Below are 23,938 nucleotides of genomic sequence, written 5' to 3' on the forward strand. Positions count from 1 at the left end.
CTCAAAAACTGCCATTTTTTACATATTTAAGCTCCGTATCTTCAAAATGGCTGGGTCTGCCTTTGCCAAAAACTAATAAACACTTCTCCCAATCATTACTAATTGAATGTTTTTTAGATCATTCAAATCGGATACTCTGTTCTCTCAAAAATTCGATTTTTATTTTCTGCACTCTTTGCTCCGTATCTCCGAAACGGCTGGACCTGCCTTTGCCAAAAACTAATCAGCTCTTTTCCCTATCAATAGGAATCGGATGTTTTTTGAACCATTCAAATCGGTTGATCCGTGCGCCCTAAAACGTGACTGGAAATTTGTATCCATACATACATACACATACACATCCATTTTTTCTGAGGTATGCCAAAATGTTCAGAAACCTTCAAAACGACGAGAAATGTAAAAATTTTCAATTCCGATTTTCGGCCCATTACAATAACTTACCCTAAGGGAAGTTAAAAATTACAGTTTCATCACGTAACTGAAAATACACTTGATGTTTAGTGGGGAAGGGAAGCTAATTTTGAATACCACTATGTATCACCAAAGGGGAGGGGGGTCCAAAAATCCTTAAAAACATGCCTTCAAAACTTTTTTGAAAAATTTTTGGTACGGGAGGTTCCAGCAAATTGCCTCAAGACACGATGCGACGCGCTACTTTTTAAATTCGTATCCACAAATGCTAACTTACAAAATAATGTACAAAGAAGTGTAAGTTTAATCCTATGTAGTATTTATCTACCCAAGTATATATCACCCAATTATTAATAAATTAATTGCACATGTGCATATATACAGCAGAACTCCAATTATCCGAATTAATGGCGACCGGGACCCATTCGGATAATCAAATATTCGGATAATCGGAGTTTTTTTTAAAAATTGCCATTGGAGAGAAAAAAAAGTTACGTTTCGATATTGCACTATTTTTTTATTGAATTAAATGAAAGAAACATGACATTTTCACATGTTTTAAATATAAATAAAATGTACTTAAACGAGTTAAAAAAAAAAGTACCAGTTTAGAAATAAAAATCTTTGTTTTGCAAACATCTCCGTCAAATCAAAACAAACAATGTGCCTACACTGGCTTTGCTGGTGGAAGAATAATAGCGCACTTAGACTTTTTTTGGACAATTTTTTTTCTGAAAGTGATTCGGATAATCGGCGATTCGGATTGTCGGAGTTCGGATAATTGGAGTTCTACTGTATATATATCTGTGTAGTGTGTCTCCTCTTCAGTCTACGCACTATTTACGCAGTAACCCGCAACCCGCACCGGTGCTCGCAGACGCACACGCGTGCGAACGTGCGAATCGATCGACCAAAGGCCAAGACCGAAATAATACACAACACAAAACCTTTGCGAAAAACAAAAATCGATGCGGATTTCATTAGCCAATTCAAAACGCGACCAAAACTAAGTAACAGGTGGTAAGAATATCAGGACCGAAGATTTGAAATGATTTTGTGAACTCAGTGACTAACCTACCTCCCATCCTATTGATATACATTAAGACGAAATGTGTTAGCGTACTTTCGAATAAATTTTATCGTTAAATTTGACACTGGGGAGACGTGGCATTAGCTAGTTGTTGGCGGCATTTTGCCCTCCTAATAATCGACTCAGTCTTAGAAACTTTTCAAATTTGAAACTTCGAAAATTTGACATAAACCATTGCTCAAAACTTTGACGATGCTCATAATTACCACATACTTTTGAATCTAATTTTCTTTAAAATGCTCAAATTCATTACGATTTCCAAAATTAATCAACATTTGTAAAGTTGATCAAAAATTGATCTTTGCCAATATCTAATCAAAACCTGTTTTTTTTTTATATTTGTTACACTTGTTATTAAAACATCTTGTAACATTACATAATTTTGATTGAAATAAATGTATAAAAAATGTAAAATCAAACAAAACAAATCAAATCAAAATGATAAGAACGATAATAATAGTAATAATAATCAAAAAACTTGTAAAATGTTTTTATCCCGTATCTCCGAAACGACTGGACCTGCCTATGCCAAAAACTAATCAAACACGTCTCCACTCCATCAACAAAAATAGAATGTTTTTTTTTGAATCACTTAAATCAGTAAATCCGTGCTCTCGAAATCGTCGATAAACATTTGTACTCGCACATACAGATACACATCCAGTTTTCTAAGATACGCCAAAATGTTCAGAAACCTTTGAAACGTATAGATAGACAAAAAATTCTTTTTCGATTTCCTCTAGGAAGTTAATAAAACATTAAAGAACTATTACATTAGAATAAAAATAATACAGATAAATATAATAATTATAAAGAATGACAAAGATTTTTAGTCGCCAAAGATTCAAAATATGTAATTTGAAATGCCGAGAAAACAAAGGATATCAGACTGTACTAGTGAAAATTCTAACAATTGGCAATGATAACAAAAAACAGAATAAAATTGAAGTAAAACTTTATAATTCAACAAAACCCATAAAACTAAAATTAATTCTGAAGTATCTTTTGACTAGGAAGCAAAATTATAAACAATTGCAACAACTATACATACACACAAACATACATGATGAAAGCCACTCCGAAGATATCTACCACAAATTTTAGAAACATAACCAAAAATTCCTCGAATAACTTTGAATAAACTTGTGAACTCACTGACTATACATACAAACATCAAATTGTTTTTATAGCAGCACTGATGAATTTTAAAACTGTACCCTGACAAACAATTTAAAAAAATTCCCAGGCCACATCACAAAAAATTTAACATGAACCCGAAACAAATTCATCATCACGGGTCAACAATATTCATGTTTTTGGTTGAAGTTTGTAATTTCAGTAATAGATAAACAGCTTGCTTATGAATAATAACTATCCGAACTAAAAATGATACGATAAAAACAATAAAGCAATAAGAGCAGGTATGCAGTATTAGTCGTCTCAGAACATAAATACCAAAATTCTACTCTATATTAATATATTAAAATTTATATATTTTTCACAGAAATATTAATGGAAGTTCATGAATTGTTAATACGAGGGCATAAGTTGATGCAAACTAATGTATCACACCTTCTTATACGTTAGTGAACTGTTTTATATACATAACCTCTCAATTCCCATTGATATCAAATGAATCAATTTTCCATTGAAATTATATAACCTCAAAATAATTATGTAGAGTTTCAGGGCAAAATAGAAACACTACGTAACATTGTTTACAGTTACACATATAAACGATTGCAAATCATCCTTTCAAACAAAACTTTGTTAGTTTTTTCACTATTCTATTATGGCAAATCATATAACCAGCTTCTTAAAAGAAAGCAAATCATGTGTAATACAAATCTCAAAAACTTCCACAAACGACTTAAATGAATTTGGCATACCAATAGAATTTCTTTTCTTCAAATCCTAATCACAGAAATCTTCATTCAAACCCGATTTAAATTGATCACGAGCCCATAATATTCATAGTGTTTGCAATAACTTAAAATACAAAAATTACTAAGATCTGTTCGTTACTAATTCATATCTTGTTTCTGTTTTCTATTAAAATGGAAAGTTTTCTATTAAAATGGAATGATTAGAGATTGCTTTGCAAAGAAAATGACTACAATTTACCGCTTTGTTCATGAATTTTCACTACAAACTATGTTATTACAAATACCTATGTTATGGACCTGCTCACAGAATCATTATGAAAAATTGATCACGAGTCTACAATATTCGTGTGGCTTGGAACTTTCAGTAATATTAAGTAAACAGTCTGCTTTAGTAAGCAGTCTGCTTAATAGTTTGATGAATCAAAAAGTTGAAGCTAAAAATCAAAGGTAATGCGTTAATAAGTATTTCTGAATGGAAAGATTCATACCAAAATAATGGAGTAAGGAAGAGAATGACTATGAATTCACCAAGTCGTTACAAATTTCTTTATCATGGATATGCTATTTTTGGCAAATGATGCACTTATTTAGTGCAACATAAAAATATGCACTCCCATATTCATATGCATAAGGGAAAAAATAAAGAACTAAATTGGTATATATAGAAAAACAGAAGTTTTTTTTTTACCAAAATGGAGCAGGATTAAGTACACAACTTTTTAGAAGGAAATGACTAAATTCATACCTTGTATATGAATTTACAATGGAAAATTTTCTACCAAAATGGAGTAAGAAAGAAAATGACTGAGTTCACCGAGTCGTTGCAAATTTCTTTACCATGGATATGCTAAATTTAGCAAAAGATGCATTTATCAACTGTAACATAAAAGCCAAAGGGTAAAAATAGATGAATAGAAGTAAATCGGTAATAGATCTAGAAAAACAGAAATTAAGCAAATAAATTGAAGCATTTCTGAATTGATTTTTTTTTTATCAAAATGGAGTTATTAAGTTCACAATAGTATACAACTTTTAGGTTTAAAAAAATGACTAATTTCATACCTCGTACATAAATTTACACATCAAACTAACTCCACGAAACTTTAATGGAAAATTTTCAAAATGGAGTAAGATTAAATATACAACTTATAAGAAAAAAAATGACTAATTTCATACCTTGTACTTGAATATATAGGACAACTGGGTTATAAATTCCTATGTTAGGAGATTGCTAAATTTGGCAAATAATGCATTTATCTACTGTAAAATAGAAAAATGCCAAAGGGTCAAATAAATGAATAGAAGAGTATTGATAATACATAAAGAAAAATAGAAGTTAAGCAAATAATCTAAAGTATTTCCAAATGAAAAATGTTCTATCGAAATAGAGTGAGATTAATAAGTATACAATAGTATAGGAATACTAGTTACACCTTGTACATGAATTTTCAATGGAACGTTTTCAATCAAAATGGAGTGAGATTAGGTATACAATTTAAGGAAAAAATGACTAATTTCATACCTTGGACATCAATTTACAATGGAAAATTTTCTATGAAAGTGGAGTGAGATTAGGTATACAATAGCATACAACTTTTAAGGAAAAAATGTCTAATTTCATACCTTGTATATACATGAATTTTCAATGGAAAATTTGCTATCAAAATGGAGTGGGTTCAAATACATAATTTGTAATTTCATACCTTGTACATGAATTTTCACGTCAAACTGAGTTTTTACACACTCCCATGTTATAGGTATGCTAAATTTACCAAATTTATGCTGTAACATAAAAAAAATGCCAAAATAAGTCACATAACCAAGAAAAACGCCAAAAATCCCGTCCAAAATCCAAATTATCCCCGTGGCGTCCTTTTAACCAACATTTTTCACGCCGAGCTTTCCCGTGCCAAAAACCAGTCCACAAATCAACAAAATCAATTACAATTATATTTAATGAAATTTCGTTTAAAATTTTTGCCTCGAAAAAAAAAATTCGTTCGGCCATGACCGCCGACAACGAGTCGGCTTGGGGTCGCTGGCCGACAGCCGGTCATAGAATCTGCCACATGTCTAAATAGTAAAATAACCTCACCAAGAGCCCCCAAAACCACAAATAAACTCAATCCGCACCGAATGCACCACAAAATCACAGTCCATGGTAATAAATCGTGCTTATATTACACGTCGTTTACTTGTAGTATGCATGACCTTATTATACTACGTCACTTCAACACCGTTTTATACATGTAATATTGATAGGATGTTTATATTTGTACTTACCCCTTTTCATCATCGTCCATGTCTTGGGTCATACGCATAACTTAGTTTAAAATTAAATTAAAACTACAATAAACACCGGCAACCAACACTCCTCTCTCTTCTGACAAGCAAAGCCTTCACTAATGATGGAGGATAAACTTCATCCGCTTCTCGGTGACGAATTACCACAGCAGTATGACCACACTCGCTTTTAGAAAAAGATTGGGAAAAGGAAAATAAAGAATTTACTGTACAAGTATACTACCAATTATTATCAGACATTTATGATTAATTTTTGTGTGTTACGCTAACTTATAATAACACATGTTCTAACTCAAACTAAAATGATTTTATTTTGTTTTTACGATTACTCTACTGGCTAGCCTTCCGGTAATTCATGGCCTACATGACGCGCGCTGTCGGCGCACGGGGATTGCCAGATGCGAAAGCGGCGGCGCGAGATTCGAAATGGGTAAATGACACATTCGATATAATATTTAAATTGGTGTTTGTATCATTTGATTTATTTTGAGAGTGCTGATTGATTGAAATAAAAATAAGGTGATTGTAAGATTTATATAATAGAAATTGGCAATTAGCGTTTGTTTTTATATCGTGTTTTAACATGCTCTACTCACTCTTTTTCATTTTTAACAGAAACTAGATAAAATTTACTGCAAATTCATATCTGTCTCTGATTATTATTTTTTTGTTTTTTTTTTAGACATTTTTGACATTATCAGTGATTTTTTATAATTATTTGTATGATTAGACTAAATTTAGGAGAGTGAGTGCGTTTTTAAGATGTTTCAGGATAATTTTTTAAATTCTTTTAAATAATGTGAAAATTTCCAAAATATTTCATGACCAAAATAACATTTTTTGACAAAAAAAGTCCATTTTTTTCAAATTTAAAATTGGACAGACATTTTTGCTAGAATACAAAAATTTTGCTTAAAAATAATTTAAAATTGCACCTCATTTGTAATTATGATTCCAAGACATCTTTCTAATTTTTTTAAAATAACATAATTTTTAATTTATGCACTCTTTTTTATTAGTTTAACAGAAACTAGTTAATATTCACTACATTTCTAATTAAACTGTTTTGTATGCTTCGATACAAAAATATTGTATAAAAATAATTTAAAATCGCACTTACTTTGTAATTATGGATTCAAGACATTTTTCGAATTTTTTCAAAATAACATATTAATTTTAATTTGTGCACTCTATTTTGTTAGTTTAGCAGAAACTAGTTAAAATTTACTACATTTCTTTATAAACTGTTTTATATGCTTGGATACAAAAATATTGTATAAAAATAATTTAAAATTGCTCTTAGTTTGCAATTATGGATTCAAGACATTTTTCTATTTTTTTTTTAAATAGTATAAATTTTAATTCAGGCACTCTTTTTTATTAATTTAGCAGAAAGTAGTTAAAGTTTGCCATATTTTCTTATAAAATGTTTTGTATGCTTGGATACAGAAATTTTGTATAAAAATAATTTAAAATTGCTCTTAGTTTGTAATTATGATTCCAAGACTTCTTTCTAATTTTTTTTAAATAACATATAAATTTCAATTTGGGCACTCTTTTTTGTTAGTTTAGCAGAAACTAATTAAAATTTACTAAATTTTCTTATAAAACGTTGTACATGCTTGGATACAGAAATTTTGTATAAAAATAATTTAAAATTGCAATTAATTTGTAATTATGGATCCAAGATATTTTTCGAATTTTTTTTAAATAACACAAAAATTTGAATTTGTGCGCTTTTTTCTATTTAGTTTAGCAGAAACTAGAAAAAATTCACTAAATTTTCTTATAAACTGTTTTATAAACTTTATACAAAAATTTTGCATAAAAATAATTTGACACTGCACTTAAAATGCAATTATGTATTTAGGACATTTTTCTAAATTTCTTAAAATTACTCAATACCTTTGTTTGGAACACTCTTTTTTATTTATCTTGGCAGAAACTAGATCAAATTTACTACATATCCTTAAAAACTGTTTTAGATACCCGGATGCAGAAAATTCGTGTAAAACGAATCATATTTACCTTAATATATTTTGCAAATTTCAGTCATGTAGGACATTTTTTCACATTTTTTTTAAATGATACAAAAATTTTGTTTTAAACACTTTTTTCTAATTAACTGAGCAGAAACTTGATAGAATTTACACCATTCCCATATAAACTGTTTTATATGCTCGAGTACAAAAAACTCAAATAAAATAAGCTTTATTCACCCCTATGAATTTTGCAAATATGAGCTACGCAGGACATTTTTTCACATTTTTTAAAATAGTATGAAAATTTTGTTCCAAACACTTTTCTAATGAACAAACTAGATAAAATTTAATGCATATCCTTAAAAACTGTTTAGATGCTCGAGTACAAAAATTTAGAAAAAAAAAGTTTGACTCCCTTCTATGTATTCTGCAAATTTCAGTTATGTAGGTCATTTTTTCAGATTTTTTAAAAATATTATGAAAATTTTGTTTCAAGCACGCTTTTCTAGTTAGCTTAGCAGGAACTAGATAAAATTTACTGCATTTCCCTAAAAACTATTTCAATAGTTCCGATACAAAATTTTAGAGAAAAAAGAGTTTAACTCGCCCCTATGCATTTCTGTTAATATCAATTAAGCAGAATTTTTTTACATTTTTTAAAAATAACACGAAAATTTTGTTTTGAGCATTTTTTTCTAGTAAGCTTGGCAAAAACTAGATAAAATTTACTTCATTTTCATAAAAACTGTTTTAAAAGCCTGGATACAAAAACTTCATATACAACAAACTTTATTTGTCCTTATGCAGTTTGCAAATATCACCTATGCCGGACATTTTTTCAACTAACATAAAAATTTTGTGTCAAGCACCCTTTTTATTTAGCTTAGCAGAATTTAGATAGAATTTACTTATATTCTGTATAACCCATTTTATATACTCTCATACAAATATTTTGAATAAAAGGAATTTGAAATTGTAAATTTGTGAGACCTGTTTCTTAAAATATAATACACATAGCTTAAAAACGCCTATTTATTTTAAATAACTCAATCACTTATGAATTTTGTTCAGATCAAATATTTCTTTTATATTTGTATTTATGTTTATAAATTTTATTATCAAACAATATAATTTATTCCTGTTCTATTCCAATTCCAAAATATATATTTTAAGATAAGCGTCTTTTCAGAAATGTTGTAAATTATCCAGGTGTTATTCAGCAAAATCATCATTTGTTCCACATAATTCAAACAAAAGTAGAAATTAATGTGCTGCTCAAGTAATACATACATACATATATATATATATATATATATATATATATAATATATATAAGGTTGTCAAATATCTCCCTTCCGCCTTTTTGTATTATAAACCAAGAGCAAAAAAGCGGAAGGGAGATATTTGACAACCTAATATATAATATGTGTATATTAGTGATGTGCCGACTCGAAAAATTCCTGATTCGAATGATTCGAATCAGAAAAAAACCTGATTCGAATCATGATTCGAATCAACTCGAATCAAGTATATATATGGACAAAAAAAATCATGGATGTATTAATTTAGTAAAAGTGATCCAAATTTATAATCAAAATTGTCAGTTTAACCAATATAACCGACAAAGTAGAAATTGTAAACATAAATTACTATCAAAAAGTATATTCTGAAAATTATTAAAAATGATATAATTTTGAAGACGGCTGAAACATATCTTCAAATTAATTTACCATAATAAATTACCAAACAATTGTGCATAACTAAAGTATATAAAATAATATTTGGAATCATGGGTCGATTGTTTATTTTACTATGTAATCAGTAAAGGATCGCATCTAAACTGAAAGTTAATTTAATTAATGTGAATTTGCCATTACTTACATAATCAGAAGTTAATATATTATTTACTGACTTTCTGATGTTTAGTAATTGTTTCAAAAGAGAATTATATTGAAAGATTCCCGAAACTCGTTTCATAATTTCGAGTGGTTTATTCTGATAACATTTAAAATCTAAAACACTTAATTATTATCAAAATTGGGTATTGATATTTCACGAACAAAATCGCTCTCAGCTCTCCGTAAAATAAATAAACATGCAAGAACGACGACGCATTGTATCGCCCATACGGTTAACTCATATCGCTTGAACGGCTTGAAGTCGGGATGATTCGAATCAGAGTTGAAGTCGGAACAACTCATATCGCCGCTTGATTCGGTTTGAGCCATATGAAGTCGAATGATATAGTTAGTCGATGAATGCGGTTAAAGTCATATAAAGACGATTGGAGTCGGCCGATACATTTAAGCATATTAAAGTCGGGTGGCTCGCATGATTTAATTCATTATTTATTTTTTATATTTATGATATTTATTTTTTATATTATTATAATATTGAATTAAATTAAAACATTTTTTTTATATTTATATTTATGAAAAATTTTATATTTATGAAAAATTTGTGTTAATACATATTTTATCACAGTAAATATTTTGCGGCTTGATACGAGTTGATTCGAATCAAGTAAAATCTGATTCGAATCAAGTCGTTAAAGGCTTGATTCGAATGATTCGAATCACTTGATTCGACTTGGCACATCACTAGTGTATATATATATACTTATTTATTAATTTATTTATATATATATATAAATAAATAAATAAATTATTATCTCCCTAACATGTTTTTTGAGCTATGACTATATATTCCTATTATTCAAACACCTGCAGTATTCATACCCACTTTTATTTCTTTAAAAATAACGTTGTTTTATCTAAATATTCTTACCTAACTTAAAACTACTCATATCAATCTATTAAATGATTTTCATTTCCTTAATTTAAATCTAGCAGGTCATATATAAATTAAATTTTATTTATAATTTATGCACGAAGCGATAAGAACTGTTGGAACACTTCCAGGATGTGATGATCGATGTCTTGTGTGAAGAGCAGAGTCTCCAGCGTTGTACTGTAAATCTGGACTTGCTCATGATGCTAAAAAAGATAATAGATACATAAATATATATTATTTTATTATAGTACTAGTGTATTTTGATACTTACAGCTAAAAATACTTGTTGTAGTCTGCCGATGGTCCAATGGAACCAGTGTGTATTGAAATCGGTTCCATCGGTGTCACACCTGACAAGATATTCGGATAGAATCATTATAAACCTTTGGAAAATAATTAAAAACAATCGCTTCTGGTCAACGTAGGCTGCTTCCACCTTTTCTTCCATCCTTTCTACCATCTAAAAGAGACACGATAAGATAAATAACTAGTGGTGTATGGCATCGTGCTTAAGGCAAATTGCTGGAACAACTTTCCCTACCCAAAAAAAATTTTTTTAAAAGGTTCTAAGGTATGCCAAAATATTCAGAAACCTTTGAGACGTAAAGATATGAAAATTTTCATTTTCGATTTTTGAAAATTAAACAAAAAGTTTTGAAGCAATTTTTTTTCCCCGAAACATCTTTTCGTCAACACAAGCAGAAAGTTTTTTGAATCATTCAAACTGAATGCTTAGTTCTCTCAAAAACTGCAATTTTTGACTTCGCCCATTTAAAAGCTAAGTATAAAATCAAGGTAAGAATGATAATATTTTAGATCCTCGTACCGAATCCGACATACCCAGACAAAAGACCTAGTCTGGAATGCGTAAAGGCATTTCCTTCGCTATACAAAAAAAACAAACACATACATACACACAACACCGCACATCCATTTTTCCTAAGGTATGCCAACATGTTCAAAAACCTCTGAAACGTGATGATATGCAAAAAATTTCAATTTTGATTTTTGGGCGATTACAATAACGACTCACATGGCTTATTAAACTAGTTGGTATTGGTATTTTGCCTTGAGGCAAGTTACATGAACTTCCCGATATGTGTAAATAATCGACTTAATTAATAAAAAATAAATTAATTTATGAGTGATTAAAAGTATTCCGAGTGTTAACTCTCGGAATATTTTCTAAAAGAAAAAGCAATTAATAATTGTTTTTATAATTGAACCAGTTTCCGTAAGACTTTAATTGTTTAATAAGACTTTAATTGTTCATTTAGTGCAAGTACTCTATCATTATACCAAGTAAATTGTCTAATTTTAATTTTAACAAACTTCAAAAAAACTACTCATTTTCTCAAACTCAAACTTTGATGAATTTTCAAAATTAAACTACTTATCGTAATATTTCAGTAAGTCCTATAAGACCAGGATATATATCGCCAAAAAAATTTCCATAAAAATCGGCTTAAATTTGTTTTTTAATAGTTATTTACAAGAAAACGGGTCGGTAGATTTTCACCTAAAACTAATCAGTATCATTATTAACTAATATCTTTCGAACAGTTTTTGAATTTTTAAAATCGATTCGATAGTATGAGCTTAAATGTGAACGAAAAGTTTACACTTTTTTTCAAATTACAAAGAAAAGGCTCGGCATATCGTCTCACAAAACTGACGAACGATAGTCCTCATATAGAGATACATAAAATGGCTTTTAAATTACTGAAATCGGTTCAGGCGTTTTTCAGAAAATGTCGATGAAAGGTCTAATTTTGACAAATGCCAAGAAAACGATACTAATTTTTGCAAACTTTGAAGAATTTTTAAAATTAAACTACTTGTCGCAGTGCCGTAATATTGCAGTATGATCTATAAGACTATAGTATCTACCGTAAAAAAAAATCATGAAAATCGTCAATTTTTTTAACACTTTATTACAAGAAAACGGCCCGGGCGATCTTTACCAAAAACTAATCAGCACGATTCCCAATCAATATCTTTCGAACGGTTTTTGAATTTTCAAAATCTATTCAGAACTGCGGACTAAAATGTGGACGAAAATTTTTTCACTTTTCTTCTATTTGAAAAGAAACGGCTCGGCAGATCGTATCACAAAACTGACAAACAATAGTCCTCATCGAGATATATCGAATGGCTTTTAAATTTTTGAAATCGGTTCATGCGTTTTGAGCAATTGCCGATGAAGGATCTAATTTTGACAAATGCCAAAAAAACGATACTAAATTTTTGCAAATTTTGAAGAATTTTTAAAATTAAACTACTTGTCGCAGTGCCGTAATATTGCAGTATGATCTATAAGACTATGGTATCTTCCGTCAAAAAAAATCATGATTAAGAACTGCGGACTAAAACGTGGACGAAATTTTTTTCACTTTTCTTCTATTTACAAAGAAACGGTTTGGCTGATCGTAGCGCAATATTGATAAACGCTAGTCCTCATCGCGATTCATCGAAAGGCTTTTAAATTTTTGAAATCGATCCAGCCGTTTTTGAGAAAACGTCGATTTACGGCAAAAAATCTGTTCACACACACACACATACTTTTTCCAAATGTTGGTCTCATTCGATTCAGAATAGCTTGAAACGTCTAGAAAACATAAAATTAGCGAATCGGATTTTTTGATGAAAACATAAACTTCTCCTTCGGGAAGTTAATAATAAACTATGAATTACCTCTTCTGTCGGTTTATCTGCATTATCTTGCTGTTTATTTTTCTTCGTTGTATTTGTTGAAGATTCATCTTCAGATTCACTCGACGAAGATTCGGCTCTTGCTAATTTCTCTCGGGCTTCTACTAACTCAGCATCTGGAGTAAAAATAAATATTAATATTGTAATTTACTAAATACATTTATATAAAAGTTTATTTGAACTAGTTGGTATTGGTATTTTGCCTTGAGGCAAGTTACATGAACTTCCCGATATGTGTAAATAATCGACTTAATCAATAAAAAATTAATTAATTTATGAGTGATTGAAAGTATTTCGAGTGGATTTATTACACTTGATTGAAACCAACAAGCACTCGGAGTATTTTCTAAAAGCAAATTTTCAAAAATCAACAATTTTTATAATTGAACCAGCTTCCGTAGGACTTTAATGGTTTAGTAGGTGCATTAAGACCAAGTACTCTATCGTTATACCAAATAAATAGTCTAATTTTAATTTTAACAAATGTCAAAAAAGCTACTCATTTTCTCAAACTTTGATGAATTTTTTAAATTAAATTACTTGTCGTAAGGCCGTAATATTTCAGTAAGTTCTAAAAGACCATGATATATATCGCCAAAAAAAAGTTCCATAAAAATCTGCTTAAAGGGTATGGGCGCGTTGCCATAGAGAATCGGCCCTACCCTGGTATTAAAATAATATAATATTAATATAAAACAATTTTATTATAAAATTTAAAAATCACTCAATGCATTGATTTAAATTAGTTGTAGTTGGACAATGGAAGACTGATGTCTCTAAACCAGCAAATTGACGTTCATTCAGCATCTCATCTAAATAGTTATACCCGTAACCATATTCACTTAAAATGCTTAAAATATCAACAACCCTGGAGTCTGAAGGTTCCTGTCCTGCATATATACGCCATTTTAAAGATATTTTTGAAAAAAAAAATCGTTATACCAATTTTCATCTTTGTACCTCATCTTATGGCCGAGATATCATTGAAAATATGCCAAAATATATCATTATTTTATATGCTCTTAAATCTTTTATCACTTACTCAGTTTTGTGACATGTTTATTCATCTTCTTGATAGTTAAATGAAGGATTTCCCAAAGGTAGAGTTTGGTAAATTCGCTCGTCATCTCTTTGGAAAATATCCAGGTGGCTACAGCAGAACATTCGACGATTTGTGTCTTCAACATTTTGTCCACAAGAATGCATATCATCTGCTGGTGGTTGCGCCAGAGCTCAAAGACATTTCGGAGAATACATATTTGGGCTTCCTCAGACTCTGCTAAAATCTGAAAACAATTTAAAAAGGAATTAGAAATCGAGATATCCAACAATGGTAAAAAATACATTTTTTAAGTTCCCGTAGGGTAGTTATAGTAATGGGGCGAAAATCGAAAATAAAAATTTTTGCATTTCTCGACGGTCTGAAGGTTTCTGAACATTTTACTGGCATACCTCAGAAACTAAATGGATGTGTGTGTGTGTTTTATATGTCCGCATTTTTCGTCCACGTTTTCGGGCGCACGGTTCAACCAATTTAAATGATTCATTTACCATTCGATTTCTATTGATAGGAAGATGTGCTGATTAGTTTTTGGCAAAGGCAGGTCCAGCCGTTACGGAGATACGGAGAGAAGAGTGTAGAAATTAGAAATCGAGTTTTTGAGAGAACGGTGTATCCGATTTGAATGATCTCAAAAACATTCAATTAGTAATGATTGGGAGAAGTGGTGATTAGTTTTTGGCAAAAACAGGTCCCGCAATTTCGAAGATATAAAGCTAAATGCACACAAAATGACAGTTTATGAGTGAACTCTAAGCGTCCGATTTGAACAATCTAAAAAGCTTTCTGCTTGTTTTGACAAAGCAATTGCTTTTGAGTATAAAAAATTATTATATATTTTTTTTATTTTCCATAAAATATTTTTGTAATTTTGGATTAACTAATGGGGCGCATATGGCATCGTGCCTTAAGACAAATTGCTAGAACTTCCCGTACTAAAAATTATTATTTTTAAAAAGATTAACATTTTTGAAAAAAAAATTACTCTGAAAATATTAGATTTTTGAGAAACTGTAAATTTTTGACAAATACTTACTTTTTTTTGAAAAAAAAAAGACTTTTTGAAGAAAAATGTATTTTTAAATATTTTGGAAATTCTGAACTTTTTTTCAAAGCAATCGTACTGCTTTAACTGCATAGAGGCAAAATATCGAAGCGTGTAAGCGCCGCGCCGCCGTCTTACGGATAAACATTGGTACAGAACCCATAAGAATGTAAACAAAATATATACTTATTGTTAAAATCTCTATAAATATAAATATAAAATATCTGATAATTTGATGTGCATATGTCTAATGATCATTTTTACCGCCAAATGGTATTTTTTTTTACTTTTATCATTAGATCTCCGAAACCGCTAGACCTACCTTCATGAAAATTTGATCAGTTCTTCATCTTGTTAATACAAATAAAATGTTTTTTGAATTATTCAAATCGGACGCTCCGTTCGCTTAAAAACTGAGTTATCGTTTTTGGCACTTTTTGCCCCATATCTTCGGAACGGTTAGACCTGCCTTTGCCAAAAACTAATCAACACGTCTCCTTATCAATACGAATCGAATGTTTTTTGAATTATTCAAATCGCTTTATCAGTGTTCCCGAAATCGTCGATGAAAATTTGTATCCGAACACACACATACATCCATTTTTTATAAGGTATGCCAAAATGTTCAGAAAGTTTTGAAACGTAAAGATATAAAAAAAATTTCTTTTTTTGCAATTACTATAACTTGCCCTACGGGAAGTTAAAAATTCGAAAAATTACCCAAGCTAAGCACAGTATAAGTAAAAATGTCGCACAGAATTATTTGCAAACGCGTTTAGACTGTGACTATACGGGAGCACTTTTTCAATTTTGTGCAAATTAGGCATCTTGCAAATTTTTTTGAAATTGAATTCGAAATGAAATGACGAATGTTAATGTTCTGGAGATAAATTGATTTATGATTTACATTTGATTTGCTCAGATATAACAATAATGCAAAAATAATGAAAGTTACACTATTTGTAATGATATATTTGAAATCGGTTAAAATTTCTCGAATATTTCATTACGGTACGGAAAGTTGCAGCAATTTGCCTTAAGGCACGATGCCATACACCACTAGCTTAATCCATTATCCCTTACCTTGAAAACATAATGAAACTTCGATATGGCAGCAAAGCTGTGCGAAAAACTCTTCGACCCCAAATTCAGCAGAGTTTGTACAAACACATCGATCTTGAGAGGATTGTACGGAGACTCTCCTGGAGTCTCGACGGGTTCGCCGCCTTCTTGCCGAGGATTAGGCAAATCTTTGAGCACATTGAGCGCCTCTTCCGGGGTGCACTTTTGGCGAATGGCGACTACCAGCTGAAGGGCGGTTTTTGTACCGGGAAGGGAAGCTAAAAAAAGAATATGACAACTATTATTAACACTATTCCTACCGGGACCGGTCAAATGACCGTTTTTGATATTTCGATTAATATTTTTCATATCGAACGTCATCAAACTTTATGTCTTTCCCTAATATGTGAGTATGATACATTTTTCAATGCAAATTTGTTTTTGCCTTTTTTATTTTTGGAAAAAAAATTGTATACTGTCTTAACTACCGCGACCGGTTATTTGACAGTTAGTACGAAAGACGATGTTCGGACGGCATTTTTTGTAGTAATTGTTAAGAAAATGATCGAACTTACAAGAAAATGTAAATTCAGAAGAATTTAGAGTGGTAAATACAGCCTTCTACAAATTTATATGCATTTTTTCTAATTCTGTATGCACGCTGGGCATATGAGACCAAGAGTATAAATATTGCACTTCTACGGTATAAAAAGTGGGTTTTCTCATTTTCCAAACAACAGATTGATAGGTTTTGTTTTGAATCCAAAGGTTGGTTCAACTACATTGACAGCAATCAAAATTGTTGTAAAAGATCACGTATCACTATCGACAAACATATATTTTCAATAAAGGTAAGGTGTAAATTAGTTCAACACATGTTCAATAATATTCAGGAAAACGTAGTATAAAATTTTAGTAACTGTTCAATATATGATGTAAATATTAGGTTGTCAAATATCTCCCTTCCGCTTTTTTGCTCTTGGTTTATAATACAAAAAGTCGGAAGGGAGATATTTGACAACCTTATATAATTATGCTCAGCAAATCGCACAAATGGGGTGTAAAATTTTGATAACCATCCAGTATACGCAGAAAACTGAGAATTTCTTTGAGGATTTATAACTAATGAAACCGTATTATCAAAATCCGTAGTACGATGTAAAAAATTTAAACGCTTTTGCCATTCTACTTATAGCTAAACTTTTAGTGATGGTAGATACAATTGAATTGAATATAACAGCTACAAATACTGATAGAACTAAAAATCAAGGACTTCGCTCAAATAATTTTTACAATTTTGGAAGCTAAGAAAGAAGATTCTAATTTTCACTTACATACACATATGCTGAAAAAATGCACTAATACAAGAGTCAATACAATTGGTATTAGCGTCGTATTTGGTGTAGATGACATTCATAAAGTAGTCAGAAACCATTCGGTAAAATATGAATTTTAGAGAGAAATTATCAAGAATTTACATTATTTTGTATTTATTCAGGATAAATCCATTGTTTTCACATAAAGAAATTACGGGAAGATGATGTACAAGGCAGGAACTTTTCATTTCAATTAACTTCCCGTATAGTTCCAACAAGAATTCAGAAAAAAAAATCAAACAAGTACAAATACAAAACAGATTCCTTAAAACAATATATTCCAGATAATGTTTGAGAAAGATGATAGGGCGAACAAAATCAGCCAAAAAACGTAAAAAATGCGTGTGCAGACAATACACTCTAAGAAAAAAATCGTAAAAAATTAGATAAAACAGAATAAAATGTAGATTTCGCATTCTAAAATAAAAGAAATGTTTTGTATTTGTATTTATAAACTCTTAAACTAGCATTAGCTCTTCATTCAATACTGAAAAATATAGATTTTGCAGAACCGGTCGCGGTAGGAATAATAAACATGAAATGTCGGTAGGAATAGTGTTAATATATTAAATTACAGTAAGTATTATTAACGATTAAATTTTTTTTAGCCTTGGTTAAAGTGAAATTGCAAATCGCTTCGACCATTTGTTGCTCATGTTGCACAATCTCCTATTTTTTTCTCAAATATCGATAACAATCGTCGGTTTGTTAACAATAAAGTAATAATGATTTATATCTATTTACTAAAGTAACACCTGGTTAAACACTATAAATAATAATCGTCGGACAGGCACGGATATTGTTCAATATTCCTCATTACGTCCATTAGACAGGAAGCTGGTGACCACAAAGTTTTATCAATATTATCAAAATGAAGTTTTCAAATAATAGTTAAAAGAAAAACGTCTCTAACGAATTTTGATTTAAAAGATCAAAAAAGAACTTTACTGACGAGCACACTTAATTTTGACCTAAAAGATAAAAAGGACTCTACTGAGGAGCAAACTTAATTTTAATTTTAAATATTAAAAAATGACTACTCTAATTTGTGACTCAAAAAAATAAAAAGGAACTCTACTGACGAGCAAACTTAATTTTGATCCAAAAGATTCAAAAAGAGACTCTACTGACGAACAAACTAAATTTTGATCTAAAAAGATTAAAAATGACTCTGCCGACTAGTAAACTTAATTCTGATTTAAGAGAATAAAAAAGGAACTCTACTGATGAGTAAGCTTAATTTTGCTTTAGGAAATAAAAAAGAGTATCTACTAACGAGCAAACTTAATTTTAATTTGAAAGATTAAAAAAAGGACTCTACTGACGAGCAAACTGACCATCGACTTATGAAAACATTTACAGAAATGTGGAAAAATAGTTAAAAAAAAAAATAACCTTATTATATGAAATTATAGTAAATTTTACCGATTTTTTGTCAAGGTAATTTAATAAAAAAATGGTCGAAACAAAATTTTCATGTTACGTAAATAGAAATGTCGTGAAGTCTAAAACAAGTATATTGCAAATTTATAAAATAATTTGGCTTGCATTCTAAAACTTTTTTTGTTTAATTGATTTTATTTATTAAATATTTACAAAATTAAAAATTGAGCAAAGTTTACGACTGGTCGAGAGGTTAGAGCTATGGACTTCTGAGTCAGACTCTCACCACGGACAGTTTGATGTCAAGCAGTAAGATGACATCGGTTTTCACTTGAAAATATAGATAGCTTAAATGAAAATAACTCTTAGGCGTCATTAAGAGAAAAAATATCAGTATTTCCGAAATTGTAATAATAATGGGACAACCTTTGAGTTGCCATACATAAAGCCACATGGTTATTAATTACTGCTAATTATTAAACTATAATAATACATAGAAAAAAGTGCTACATCAAAATTAGCACATGTCCTTCCAACAAATTCACAAGATAATATACATATATTGGGTGTGTTAAAATATCTAAACATTATTGTATTGTTTATTATTCCGTGCCATTGTTTTATCCATTAGTTTTGCGTTAAAAATGTGTTTTTGACCTTTGCGCATATTTTTAAAGAGATTCAAAGAAAAGACTTATTACACAGTAACACACATTTATATAACTGTATGTTTCTATTTAAAACTGTTTTATAATTAATTAATTATGTTCTAAATTGTTTGCATTTGAGGTCTCGTCGTGGCCTCCATATGTCGGTGTCAGAGATTTTATATGAATATGGATATTCAGCCCTTGGATATTTCTTGGCAATGGGTTAGATTTTATGATGGATTCTTATGAAATAATTGGTTGCGAAAATGATTAAAATCACCCACACAGTTCACACATTAATTTTACACATGATATAAAAGAAATAACCAGATGTAAATAATCTAAAATTACTCCTTGGGTGAGTTAATTAGTATTTCACGATTACAATAAGTAGATTCTTCGTCCGTCTAGGTCCGGTGAACAAATATAATGTATGTAAAATAAAAGTCAAAAGATGAAAGGAAAAAGAAATTTCGATTCTTTTCCACGTAAAGTTACGCACGATGAAATCATCATCATCATCATCATCAGCATAATAATATAAAATATGTACAATATGGGGAAAATGTTCTTCTTTCGTAATAAACGTATAAAGTATTGTTAATGGTTAATGGATGATGGAGACGTTGTATAATAATTTTGATATAATTATTATCGAAGAAGATTTTGATAATATTTAATTTGTTCAAATTTAGTATCTTCTGGCCTTAACTTCATTTATGTTCATTTCAACTTTTTGGCATACCCCAGAAAAAAATGAATGAATGTATGTACAGTTTTATAATTAGTCCATAGAGCCCATTTTTTAATTTTTAAAACAATATTAAGTTTGTTCGTCAGTAGAGTCAATTTTTAATCTTCTTGGTCGTCAATAGAGTCTCCTTTTAAATATTTCGAATCAAAATTAAGTTTGCTCATCAGTAGAGTCCCTTATTTGATCATCTGAATCACAGATTAGTTTGCTTGTCAGTAGAGTCCCCTTTTTAATCTCCTACATCAAAATTAAGTTTACTCATCAGGAAGTCCTTTTTTTAAAATCTTTTGGATAAAAATTTAATTTACTTATCAGTAGAGTCCCTTTTTATTCTTTTAAAACAAAATTACATTTGCTCGTCAGTAGAGTCCCCTTTTTAATATTTTAAATCAAAATTAAGTTTACTCGTCAGTAGAGTCCTTTTTTAATCTTTTGTATCAAAAGTCAGTTTGCTCGTCAGTAGGGTCCCTTTTTAAATTTTTTGAATCACAAATTAAGTTTGCTCATCAGTAGAGTCAATTTTTAAATTTTTTTAATCGAATTTAAGTTTACTCGTCAGTAGAGTCCCTTTTTAATCTTTTGAATCAGAAATTAGTTTGCTCGTCGGTAAAGTCAATTTTTAATCTTCTTGATCATCAGTAGAGTCTTTTAATATTCTAGGTCAAAATTAAGTCTACTCGCCAGTAAAGTTATTTTTAAATATTTCAAATCAAAATTACGTTTGCTCGTCGGTAGAGTCCCCTATTTCTCTTCTGATTCAAAATTATGTTCACTTGTCAATAGAATCCTTTTTTAACCTTCCTGGTGGTCAGTAGAGTTCTTTTTTAATCTTCTAGATCAAAATTGAGCTTATCTATTAGTAGACTAATTTTTAAATCATTTAAATGGTCAATATGGTCCTTTTTTCGATATTTAAATTAAAATTAGTTAAGGCAATTTCTTCGTAACTAATGGTACAAAACTTTATTTTGACGATATTGATGAAACTACTTGTGTTGATAGTAATCACAGTCTTAAAGAACATCATAAAATATTAGAGTCCTATGAAAAGTGGTTTAATTATAAAAATTCAAGGTGTCGTAAATGCGTGTACTCGTGAAACTATCATATAAGCCTGTTTGAAAGATATCAACTGGAAATCAAATTATTAATTTTTTAGTGAAAGCGGAAATTGTATTTTCGAAGTAAACAGTTGAACAAATTTTACCTAAATAGGAATCTCAAATCTTAAGTGAATTATGTATACTCATCGAGAAGTTCATGCAACTTGCCTCAAGGCAAAATGTTCTTTATAACTAGTTCAAATGAACTTGAACGATTCAGAAAAACTTGCAACGTAAACTGTGAGCCAAAACGCAACTTCGTGATTTTTTAACTTCCCGAAGGAGAAGTTTATGTTTTCATCAAAAAATCCGAATGGCTAATTTTATGTTTTCTCGACGTTTCAAGCCATTCTGAATCGAATGAGACCAAATTTGGAAAAAGTATGTGTGTGTGTGTGTGTGTGTTGTGTGTGTGGTGTGTGAACAGATTTTTTGACGTAATCGACGTTTTCTCCAAAACGGCTGGAGCGATTTCAAAAATTTAAAAGCCATTTGATGTATCTCGATGAGGACTATCGTCTCTGAGTTTTGTGCGGCGATCGGCCGGGCCGTTTCTTTGTAAATTGCAGAAAAGTGAAAATTTTTCGCCCACGTTTTAGCCCGCAATTCTGATTCGATTCTGAAAATTCAAAAACCATTCGATAGATATTGGTTGGGAATCGTGCTGATTAGTTTTTGGTAAAGATTGGCCGGGCCGTTTTCTTATAATAACGTTTTTTAAAAAAAAAAAATCGACGATTTTTATGATTTTTTTTTTGACGGTAGATACCATAGTTTTCTAGGTCATACTAAAATATTACGGCCCTACGACAACTCGTTTAGCTTTAAAAATTCGTCAAAGTTTGCAAAAATTGGTATAGTTTTTTTGACATTTGTCAAAATTAGACTTTTGATCGACGTTTTCTCAAAAGCGCCTGAACCGATTTCAGAAATTTAAAAGCCATTTGATGTATTTCGGGGAAGACTATCGTTTGTCAGTTTTGTGCGACGATCAGCCTAGCCGTTTCTTTGTAATTTGAAAAAAAGTGTTAAACTTTTCGTCCACATTTAAGCTCATCCTACCGAACCAATTTTAAAAAATCAAAAACTGTTCGAAAGATATTAGTTGGGAATGATACTGATCAGTTTTAGGTGAAAATCTACCGAGCCGTTTTCTTGTAATTAACCGTTGAAAAAAAAATTTAAGCCGATTTTTTTGGATTTTTTTTAGCGATATATACCATGGTCTTATAGAACTTACTGAAATATTACGGCCTTAAGACAAATAGTTTGATTTTAAAAATTCATCAAAGTTTGAGAAAATGAGTAGCTCTTTTGACATTTGTTAAAATTAAAATTAGACTATTTACTTGGTATAATGATAGAGTACTTGGTCTTGAACATAATAAATCATTAAAGTCCTGAAAACTGGTTCAATTATAAAAATTATTGATTTTTGAAAATTTGCTTTTAGAAAATACTCCGAGTTCGTTCGTTTTCAATTATGTGTAATAAATCCACTCGGAATACTTTTAATGACTCATAAATTAATTTATTTTTTATTGATTAAGTCGATTATTTAAATATATCGGGAAGTTCATGTAACTTGCCTCAAGGCTAAATACCAAACCAACTAGTTTTATTTAAATAACTAAAATTGTCAAACCGCATTTTTTTAATCAAAAAGCCCATAAAAAACAACAAAACATCATCACCATCAGTCAATCCGAACCAAAAATTTTGTTTTAATTTTTCCAACTCACACAAAACATTAATTTAATTATACAACATTATTTTTTCCTAAATCACTTTCCCCAAAATCATGTTCTCCCGCATCCTGACCTATCTCTATCGTTCCCTCGGCAAAGTGAAATTCGGCAACTACAATCAGCTAAAATCGAGACTGAACCAACCCCGATCGCCCATTCCTGCCTCGGCGAATCGTCCTTGGAGTCGAAGGCGTCTCCGGAGTATCCTGCGCCTGCTCCTGTCTCCGAGGAGCGCCAATTCAATTCGTGAAATACATGTACGCGAAATCGTGGAAAATCAGGAAGGAGGAGCTTGAGAAGATTCGGGCGAGGGAACTCTTATGGTAAAAAGATGGAAAACTAGTTGGTATTGGTATTTTAACTTGAGGCAAGTTACATGAACTTCCCGATATGTGTGAATAATCGACTTAATCAATAAAAAATAAATTAATTTATGAGTTATTAAAAGTATTCCAAGTGGATTTATTACACCTACGAACGAACACTTTGACTCGGAGTATTTTCTAAAAGCAAATTTTCAAAAATCAACAATTATTATAATTGAACCAGTTCCATAGGACTTTAATGGCTCAGTATGTT

The 23,938-nt window shown here is 30.2% G+C and overlaps 2 protein-coding genes across 4 annotated transcripts in view; both read right to left on the minus strand.

The window, feature by feature from the left end:
• Positions 1 to 6,024, minus strand: part of LOC113371286 (heterogeneous nuclear ribonucleoprotein 27C) — a 47,963-nt gene extending 41,939 nt beyond the window's left edge. For all 3 annotated transcript variants that reach the window (XM_026611921.1, XM_026611929.1, XM_026611937.1), the window contains exon 1: positions 5,671 to 6,024. In XM_026611921.1, coding sequence (XP_026467706.1) covers positions 5,671 to 5,708 — 38 coding nt within the window. In that variant the 5' untranslated portion in view covers positions 5,709 to 6,024. The remainder of the gene's footprint in view (positions 1 to 5,670) is intronic.
• Positions 6,025 to 10,414: 4,390 nt separating this feature from the next.
• LOC113363248 (nuclear cap-binding protein subunit 1-like) overlaps positions 10,415 to 23,938 on the minus strand; it is a 134,365-nt gene continuing 120,841 nt past the window's right edge. Inside the window, 3 exon segments of the mRNA XM_026605735.1 lie at positions 10,415 to 10,669; positions 10,738 to 10,926; positions 13,161 to 13,294. Of these exon segments, the coding sequence (XP_026461520.1) occupies positions 10,556 to 10,669; positions 10,738 to 10,926; positions 13,161 to 13,294 (437 nt within the window). The 3' untranslated portion in view covers positions 10,415 to 10,555.

This window comes from Ctenocephalides felis, unplaced genomic scaffold, assembly GCF_003426905.1.
Source record: "Ctenocephalides felis isolate EL2017-DRISC unplaced genomic scaffold, ASM342690v1 CF-g0.4_SCAFFOLD_00845, whole genome shotgun sequence".
Taxonomy (NCBI): Eukaryota; Metazoa; Arthropoda; class Insecta; order Siphonaptera; family Pulicidae; genus Ctenocephalides; species Ctenocephalides felis.